The 10,290-nt window shown below is 44.6% G+C and overlaps 1 protein-coding gene across 1 annotated transcript in view; it reads right to left on the bottom strand.

The window, feature by feature from the left end:
- PDE3A (phosphodiesterase 3A) overlaps positions 1–10,290 on the bottom strand; it is a 279,933-nt gene that overhangs the window by 13,592 nt on the left and 256,051 nt on the right. Inside the window, 5 exon segments of the mRNA XM_068141913.1 lie at positions 360–515; positions 1,570–1,773; positions 6,075–6,274; positions 7,760–7,873; positions 8,375–8,486. Of these exon segments, the coding sequence (XP_067998014.1) occupies positions 360–515; positions 1,570–1,773; positions 6,075–6,274; positions 7,760–7,873; positions 8,375–8,486 (786 nt within the window).

Below are 10,290 nucleotides of genomic sequence, written 5' to 3'. Positions count from 1 at the left end.
CTGATGTCTTGAAAGGAAAAGATGAGAGTAAGAATAGATAGTTTGCACTAAAGAAACCTGAAAGAGAGAAATGATGACTTCCAACAGAAGAAAGAAATCAAAAGAAAAAAGAAAGGAGGAAAGCAAAAGTTGTTTGCCACAACCACTGTAAGAACAGTGCCAGACTGGAACATTTAAGCCTGTAAAAATTCTATCATCAGATGGGATTTAAGGACTCATCAGAAGCTTCAATGACAAATGGACTGTCACTGATCCAGCTAAATGATGGACTAGTGTAACCAGCCATCCCTCTCAGCCCCGATTTCTGTGATTCAGGACATAAAACCAGCAGATACCATTTTGGACATGAATTTATTTACCTGTTCATAAAACTCATTGACAATGCCTTCTGTCCACTGCAGATGCAAATCCTTGCATTTTGCAGGCCCGTTTATGTCAGCCAGCTTTATGCACATTTGGCAAACCAGCAAGCGGTCGTTCTCATTAGTCCAGTCAATTCCAACATCATCATTTACCTAAAAGGCAGAAGAAGGAAAACCATGACAGCAATCCTGGCTAAAAGAATGCATCCAAAGAGGAAGTTCTGTCCTTGACTATCTTAGAGGATACTTAGCTATGTAACAAAATCCCAAGTGTAAGCAGGTAACCTAATCCAAGGCTGGAATTTACAATGAGCTGTAGAGTGATATGTAAAAAGAAAGCCTGGCTCTGTCCTCCACATCTTTATAAGCATGAGGTGACCTAATTGTGGCCTTCCAGTATCTGAAGGGGGCCTACAAGAAGGCTGGGGAGGGACTTCTCAGGATATCTGGTAGTGATAGGACTAGGGGGAATGGAATGAAGCTGGAGGTGGGGAGATTCAGGCTGGATGTGTGGAGGAAGTTCTTCACCATGAGAGTGGTGAAGCACTGGAATGGGTGTCCAGGGAGGTGGTAGGGGCGCCGTCCCTGGAGGTGTTTAAGACCAGGCTGGATGAGGCCAGCCTGATCTAGTGTGGGGTGTCCCTGCCCATGGCAGGGGGGTTGAAACTAGATGATCCTTGTAGTCCTTTCCAACCCTGACTGATACTATGATACTATGAATGAGGTCACTCCTCAGGCTCCTCTTCTCTGAGCTAAAGAGACTCAGCTCCCTCAGCCTTTCCTCAGCCAGGAGATGGTCCACTCTCTTCATCATCTTTGTGGCTCTGTGCTGGACTCTTTCAAGCAGCTCCCTGTCCTTTTTGAACTGAGGGGCCCAGAGCTGGACACCTTTGCTAATAGGTCTAAGGTGTCAGTGAACAAGAAAAAAATGTTGAAAAGCAGGCTGTAAGTGGGATAATATCCACAATATCTTTAGCCTTAAATCACTTTTTGAATTAAAACCCTGAACCTATATAAGAAAAGAAGCTGTGCCACTATATTTAAGCAAAAAATAACAGAAGAGCTAGATTAATATTCAACAGAATAGCAGCCAAAATAACCTTCAGAAGAAAGAGCAACACAGCAGCCTTTCCAGCCCTTCACTGTGGCACTAGCAAGCCCCACACCATCTTTTCTATCTACCAGAAAGTTGAAGACATTTTCTTACCTTGGCATTGAATTTGGCAACAAAATCAAAATGTTTCTTCAGGTCAGTAGCCAAAATTGCCTCAATGACAAGGAAGCGGAAATGCTTGAACTCCACGTGGTCGAGGTTGACCAAGAAGTTGTACTCTGGCCTTGACATGAAAAGGTTCCAGGCAGCAGCAGCGTGGTGATTCTCCAGGACAGAGCGGTCGTTGTACAGCACTGCCTGTGAAAGCAATGTGGGCAGCTGAAAGCTGAGCAACTTCTAAGCAAAAGAAACACTGCAATGCAGAAAGAAGAATGCCATGGGGATGAAGCATAAGGGAGGTTCAGGTTCGACTGATTTGTGCTTGCTTTTTTAAAGAACTTGTTGAGGTCTGAAGAGAGGATTTTGGCAGGACTAATAGCAGGCACTGCTGTTAGTTGTAGTGATGCAAATTTAGTGCAAGACTCATTTGAAAAATCAGGGTCTTTCATGGTCAAGGGTCTTTGTTCCTGACTGAACTGCATCATGCCAATAGATTATTCTGTGTCAGGCCATAAATGCATGACGAACGTAATACAGGTGTGCTGTCTCCCTGTTTCCCAGAACTCATCCCACTTAACAGAGATTATTGTCCTTGGTATCTTTGGCTGTTCCATCCATGTTGGACTGATTCCAAACACAGAAACAGGTGAAATTCTAGTTTGCAGTCATACAGCACATACTCAAGCCTGACAGATCTCGCTATGTTAAAATCCAAAATTGGTTAAATATTCACTAAACCAAGATGCATAACTCTCGGACTGATGGCGATTCTGTTCAAAAGCAAAAGGGAGCTCTGAAAAATGGGCTATAGGGAACAACCATCCAGGAAATCATCCACTTCAGAAACATTTTGTCTTTTGACAATTTAGTTTATGGAAAGAAAAGCTTTTGGCAATAGGTTTCTCTGTGAAACAGATACAAGTTGTGTAATTTTTACACAAACATACACACATATGTTCCAGTGGCTTTTCACTTCATTTCTATTTTTCTGTCACCTACAGATGAATAAAAAATTAATCCTATCCTAAAGAACAGAATCTCTTCTTTTCCCCAGAGAACAGGTTGCTGAAATGATTTTATTTTCACGGAATCACAGAATGTTAGGGGTTGGAAGGGACCTTGAAAGATTATCTAATCATAGTATCATAGTAATCCAAGCCCAGTGCCAGAGCAGGATCACCTAGAGCAGATCACACAGGCGTGCATCCAGGCTCATTATGCCTAACTGCACAGTGAGCATAGCTTTTGAGACAGAAACATTCTGCTACCCAGGCCTGTCACTTGAGGGTAGATTTTTAGTACAGCAGCACTTTGTTGTTACTGGAAGTTGACACTGCTTGTCACGAAGAAGAAGAGAAAAACGAGATGCCAAACAAAAGTTCTACAAAATTCAGGTGGTATAGGATTAAAAAAAAAAAATCTCAAACACCACCTCCCAAAACATCAAGAAGAATGTGAATTTTTCTCAGTAATTTACTTTCAAACTAGGGACACTCTAGTAAGGCTAATTATTTCATAGTTTCATAGTTTCATTCAGGGTTGGAAGGGACCACAAGGATCATCTAGTTCCAGCCCCTTCTGCCATGGGCAGAGACACCCCACACTAGATCAGGCTGGTCAGAGCCTCATCCAGCCTGGGCTTAAACACCTCCAGGGACGGGGCCTCGACCACCTCCCTGGACAACACATTCCAGGGTTTAACTTCCCTCATTGATTTTTCAAAGCTATAGCTATAGCATTCACTTCCTAAAGGCAGATTTAAGGAAAGCTTACATCTTCCATCAATCTCTATACCTGGCAAGATTTTCAAGGTTCTTGATCACACAAAGATGTTGCAAGGCTGACAAGTATTAGAGAACTAATACAGAGTAAGTGCAGGCAATCTGCTCTTGATGAGAGAGTAAGTCTGTATCAAAGCTGGGGAGTAAATCCAGAATTTCTGCACCTCTACCCAACTTCTTCTCACCATTAGGTTATCTTTTTCTTTCTCCCCTTGTCCATTGAGATATTTTCCAGCACAGTATGCTGAAGCTAGACAGGTCAGCTATGTAGAGCAAGGAAAAATGATCTCATAATTAAGCCAATAAATGGTGACTCATAATTCAACTTCCAGGATTGGCAGAAATTTCTGTGTAACCTTAGGTAAGCCTCAATTCCTCATTTACAAATCTGAGCTAATTTGGCACACACTCCCCTGTCCTGATAGATGCATTGTGTAAAAATACATTCATAAAACACTGCAGCTGCTCGTATTCTATAGGAACAACAGAGAATATGTTATGACCATGCACAAACTAACTTGTATCTGGCAACTCTACAGGTGTTATTTTCATTTTATTTTGATCATTTTGTGAATAATAGTGAAATCATTCTTTATTTCACAGTTACAGATTCCCTATCAGTCAGCAGAGCATTAGCTCAGAGGCATTTTATCAGTACCATTCTTGTATCACAGTATCACAGTATCGCTAAGGTTGGAAGAGACCTCAAGGATCATCGAGTCCAACCTGTCACCACAGACCTCATGACTAAACCATGGCACCAAGTGCCATGTCCAATCTCCGCTTGAACACCTCCAGGGATGGTGACTCTACCACCTCCCTGGGCAGCACATTCCAATGGCGAACAACTCTCTCTGGGTGAAGAACTTTCTCCTCACCTCAAGCCTAAACTTCCCCTGGCACAGCTTGAGACTGTGTCCCCTTGTTCTGGTGCTGGTTGCCTGGGAGAAGAGACCAACCCCTTCCTGGCTACAACCACCTTTCAGGTAGTTGTAGAGGGCAATGAGGTCACCCCTGAGCCTCCTCTTCTCCAGGCTAAACAATCCCAGCTCCCTCAGCCTCTCCTCATAGGGCTTGTGCTCAAGGCCCTTCCCCAGCCTTGTTGCCCTTCTCTGGACACGTTCAAGTGTCTCAATGTCCTTCTTAAACTGAGGGGTCCAGAACTGGACACAGTACTCAAGGTGTGGCCTTACCAATGCGGAGTCCAGGGGCACAATGACTTCCCTGCTCCTGCTGGCCACACTATTCCTAATGCAGGCCAGGATGCCGTTGGCCTTCTTGGCCACCTGGGCACACTGCTGGCTCATGTTTAGGCAGCTGTCAATCAGCACCCCCAGGTCTGTCTCTGGGAGCTCTCCAGCCACTCTGACCCCAGCCTGTAGCTCTGCGTGGGGTTGTCGTGGCCAAAGTGCAGCACCTGGCACTTGGACTTGTTGTATGCCATCCCACTGGACTCTGCTCATCTGTCCAGTCGGTCGAGGTCACAGTATCACAGTATCACTTAGGTTGGAAAGGACCTTGAGGATAATCGAGTCCAACCTATCAGCACAGACCCCATGAACAGACCATGGCACCAAGTGCCACGTCCAATCTCCCCTTGAACGCCTCCAGAGTTGATGACTCAACCACCTCCCTGGGCAACCCATTCCAATGCCGAATGACTCGCTCGGTGAAGAACTTCCTCCTCACCTCGAGTCTAAATCTCCCCTGGCGCAGCTTGAGACTGTGTCCCCTTGTTCTGGTGATGGTTGCCTGGGAGAAGAGGCCAACCCCTTCCTGGCTACAACCACCCTTCAGGTAGTTGTAGAGGGCAATGAGGTCACCCCTGAGCCTCCTCTTCTCCAGGCTAAACAATCCCAGCTCCCTCAGCCTCTCCTCATAGGGCTTGTGGTCAAGGCCTCTCCCCAGCCTTGTTGCCCTCCTCTGGACACGTTCAAGTGTCTCAATGTCCTTCTTAAACTGAGGGGCCCAGAACTGGACACAGTACTCAAGGTGCGGCCTAACCAATGCAGAGTACAGGGGCACTATGACCTCCCTGCTCCTGCTGGCCACACTATTCCTAATGCAGGCCAGGATGCCATTGGCCCTCCTGGCCACCTGGGCACACTGCTGGCTCATATTCAGGTGGCTGTCGATCAGCACACCCAGGTCCCTCTCTGTTTGGGAGCTCTCCAGCCACTCCGACCCCAGCCTGTAGCTCTGCATGGGATTGCCATAGCCAAAGTGCAGCACTCGGCACTTGGACTTGTTGAATGCCATCCCATTGGACTCTGCCCTTCTGTCCAGTCGGTCGAGGTCCCTCTGCAGAGCCTTTCTACCCTCTAACTGACTAACATCTGCCCCTAACTTTGTGTCATCTGCAAACTTGCTGATGACTGACTCTACCCCTTCATCCAGATCATCAATGAATATGTTGAAGAGGACAGGGCCCAGCACTGATCCCTGGGGGACACCACTGGTGACTGGCCTCCAGCTGGATGCGGCACCGTTCACTACCACTCTCTGGGCCCGGCCCTTCTTAACAGGTCTACTGAGGGTGGTGGAGTGTGTAAGATGACTCTTACTGGTAATACCCAAGAGAAGTGATTGCTTCTGTCACTTTGATCAGCTGCTTCAAAATATTTAGTAGACTTGTGCTTAACAGAAGCCACAGGCAAGGATAAGATGTTCCTAAGAACCTTCCGAACTGAACTGCAACACTGCTTGAGATGTATTTACCTGAGGAGCACTCGTTGCTACCAAAAAGGCATTGGTCCTTCCTGGATGATCATAATCATGCATGGCTGCAGCTACATAAAGAGCCATCAATTCAAGAGCAGGGATGTTGCCAGCCAGACATCCATAGCTGTCATCTGTAGGTGTGTATGTCTTTGAAAATACGTAACCCATATGGCCATGAGTGATTCCACTGTCAGAATCTGAGTAGAAATAAAGAAAAAAACCACAAATCCTTACCAGTTCTTTCAGTGACTTACTGAAACAGATAGAAGCAACAGAGCAGGAAAAGGAGTAAATTTGTGACACATAACAGAAGACTAAACCCATGGTGCACACTCTCCAATCCAAAGGTCTAGATCTGGAATTTTGCTGATAATACTTCTCTTCTGACAGCCTCTTCTTGAAGCAGCTTGAACATGTCTTTCAGAAGGGGATACTGAGGGAAATGCTTTGCTTATTTAAACTGCTTGAGTGTTATCTTACACTTAGCTGAGCAATGTCTTTCAAATAACAAACACCAAAAAAGACCCAAAACTCAACCCCTTTTATTCCAGCCATTTCACCTCACCTAAAAAGTCTCCACCAACTCTTGATAATACAATTTTTCAGGTATAAAAGCATTTACCAGCCCACCAAAACATCCTGAAGAGGTTCAAAAATTATATGTATGTGCCACACAAACACAGTCGAAAGAAAGAAGGAAAAATTGAAGTGGTTTTTGCAGAACAAATTCCTGAATTTCCAATAAATCCCTCAGGACTCTCACAAAATACAGACAGGTCCTCTAGTTGCTACAGTGGAGCTAGTTGCAAAATGGTAAAAAGCCTCTTACTTTGGAGACAATGAGGAGAGGCAAAGAAACACTTAATGAGAGCCAAGCAGCAGCAAGTACATGGCACAACCTGTATGCCTCAAAGGTTTTGTTATAGCAAAACAATGCAAGGTTTGAGGATTTAGAAGTTACACTGCTTCTGGAGCAGTGCTGAAAAGCAATACTAATAGAGAGTTCCTAGAAAAAAGGCTATTGTAAAAACCAAGTGGCAACAATGGTTTGCATTCACACATTCTCAAACCACAGAACCTTAGGGGTTGGAAGGGACCTGCAGAGTAAATGTATTAAAATATGAAGTATTAGGTTTTGAAGGACTTGTTCCATTCTCTTCAAAGTTACATAAGGCAAGATCTCATTGCCCTCTACAACTACCTCAAAGGAGGTTGGAGTCAAGTGGGGGTCAGTCTCAGAATGCTCAGTGTGACAGGACAAGAACAAAAGGCTTTGAGTTGTGCCAGATGAGGTTCAGATTGGATATTAGGAACAATTTCTTCCCAGAAAGGGTTCTCAGGCACTTAAACAGGCTGCCCAGGCAGCAGGCAGAGTCACTATCCCTGGAAGGATTTAAAACATCCACGGATGTGGTGCTGAGCAATGTGGTTTAGTGGCAGTAGCCTAGCAGCAGTGGTGGGATTGTGAGCTCTGGGTGAGATGCTGGGACTTCTCGAACTCAAAGGTCTCTTCCAACCTCAACAGTCCTATAATTCTATATAAACACAGGTTAACACCTTAACCACCCAATGTACTTCTGAATGTAGAATCTTCAGCTGTTGGCTTTTGTACAGTGAATTCTACGGCAAAAGAAAAACACCCTTTCAAATGAGAACATATACACTTGAACACTTAAATGTACCTGAGTCACTTGCTGACCCATGATCATTAATCACAGTTGGGAGTCCTGGGATGGGCTGAGTAGTAAGGTACCAAACAGCATGTAGAACATCAGTTGCATGGATTCGGTTGTGATCTTTGATACAAAGCAAATTACTCTGTTAGTAAACCTGAAGAATATTTCCAACAAAGGGAGATCAGCACCATCTAGTGGGTACCATTCAACAGAGCACAGACAAATCAAACGTTACCACAAACATGAAAAACTGCTGAAAAATAGTTCTGTAAATGCTGTTTTACGAAAGGTGAATCACGTTCCGTGATTTGTCTCACACCAGCCAAGAAAGGGAAAATAACAGAGAAGCAGTGGGGTCCGCAATGGAGGAAACTTTGCAAACAAAGTGTTACACAAAGAGCCTGCACTACCAGCTCCAATCCTTTACTCCAGTGGTTGCCTTCTGCTACTTGAATGTCATCAGGTAAACATGCCCTGTTGATCTCTAATTAGAATGTAAACAGTGGTATAGCCTCATCTACTTCTGCAGCTAGATTTGACCTAGCTTCTAAAAGCAAGGCAGGTAACACTTACCTGACTCTACTTAAGCAAACTTAGGCGCTGCTGGGAATTTTTACTTACAAGGAATCTCTCGGTATCCACATTCCAAGGCATGAAAGTAGTTCATAAATTCCCTCACTGGTATTTTAAAGGTTTCAAAGAGTCCCATGTCTTCAAAAAGCCTGTATGATACCTGAGAAGAACCAAAACACATTGCTAACCAGACCAGAAAACTTCTCAAAAGTACATATAATATAAAAGCCGTTCTGATGATTTTACCCCATGCAAACCTGCTTTCCTGATAGTTTTTCTCAAGTACATCTGCAGCTATCTGTATTTCCACAGGGATGTGGATAGCCAAACACACAACCTGTGAGTACCAAATGGTCCTCCTCATTCCTTCCTTACACTCTTCCAGATACTATTCTCTTCCTTTCAGGCACACGGATCTCCCAGATTTTACAAGTACCTCAGGAAAACACACACATAAAGGAAGATCACAGAATCACCAGGGTTGGAAGAGACCTCAAAGATCATCAAGTCCAACCTGTCACCACAGACCTCATGACTAAACCATGGCACCAAGTGCCACATCCAGTCCCCTCTTGAACCCTTCCAGGGATGGTGACTCAACCACCTCCCTGGGCAGCACATTCCAATGGTCAATTACTCTTACTGGGAAGATCTTTGTCCTCACCTCAAGCCTAAACTTCCCCTGGCACAGCTTGAGACTGTGTCTCCTCTTGTTCTGGTGCTGGCTGCCTGGGAGAAGAGACCAACAACCTGTGTCTACAACCTCCCTTCAGGTAGTTGTAGAGAGCAATAACGTCTTCCCTGAGCCTCCTCTTCTCCAGGCTAAGCAACCCCAGCTCCCTCAGCCTCTCCACACAGGGCTGTGCTCCAGACCTCTCCCCAGCCTCGCTGCCCTTCTCTGGACATGTTCAAGTGTCTCAATATCCTTCTTAAATTGAGGGGCCCAGAACTGGGCACAGTACTCAAGGAGTGGTCTAACCAGTGCTGAGTACAGAGGCAGAATGACCTCCCTGCTCCTGCTGGCCACACTATTCCTGATGCAGGCCAGGAGGTCTTTAGTATTTTGGCAAAAAAGAAAAAAAGGAAAAAAATGCCCACAAACTTCTTCAAGAAGAACCCATGAAACAAATCAAATCTCAGAAAAAGGGAGAGCAAGTGAAAGAATGATAAAAGTGCAGGACATTTTGGATCCTTTGCATTATTTCCTTTTACTTTTTGGGAGTGAAACGGCACAAGTGACTTCTCCAGCAGGATTTCAGAAGCAGCAAGAGGCTTAGGAAGCAGAGCTGCTGCAAGGGTTCCTGCAGAGAAATATGAGAGGAGACATCCAGGAGAGGATAGATTGGATGGAAGAATGTGATAGATGACTGAGAGGCTGTCCAGGAGAGGTGAATGCTCAGCAATGTAGACAGTAGCTGCTGCAAAATGGACACTTTTGAAGACAAGTTTAAACTTGATCTATAGAATAATTGGATCATAGTAAAATTATTGCCTGACCTTTTCACTTCCATGATTTGGAACCTTTCAGTGTCTTTCCTTATTTACTGCTGCTAGCTAAATTCTATCCTTTTGATACCGTCTGCCTGGTAACCATCTGCCCAAAGCGAAGAAATGCGAAGCATATTTGGAATGATGAGTACTGGAGCCATCAGAAATAGTTACAAATGATGTTTTGTATTTTACAGCTGAATGTAAATCAAGCAGCTCTCCATACCAGTTGCTTTCTGCATAGTGTGTATATAAATCAGGATCTGTAGCTGCACCTAAAATTTAATGAAGATAAATCTCAAATATTCTACCACTGTGGATTTTTACAGTAAGAATAATGAAAAAGGATATGAATTTGCAGCATTATTGACCTTCCCTCCCACCTCTCCTCCTAATCATTTCCTACCAGGAAAGGTCTGTGTGTGAACTAACTCTGGTAAAGTATTCCAATAGGCAGTGATGACGCAGAGACAGGG

The sequence above is a fragment of the Melanerpes formicivorus genome, unplaced genomic scaffold (assembly GCF_026170545.1).
Source record: "Melanerpes formicivorus ecotype bairdi unplaced genomic scaffold, bMelFor1.0.p_v2 SCAF_8, whole genome shotgun sequence".
Classification (NCBI taxonomy): Eukaryota; Metazoa; Chordata; class Aves; order Piciformes; family Picidae; genus Melanerpes; species Melanerpes formicivorus.
Note: the sequence above shows the minus strand (reverse complement) of the source record. Positions and strands in the feature narration are given on the sequence as shown.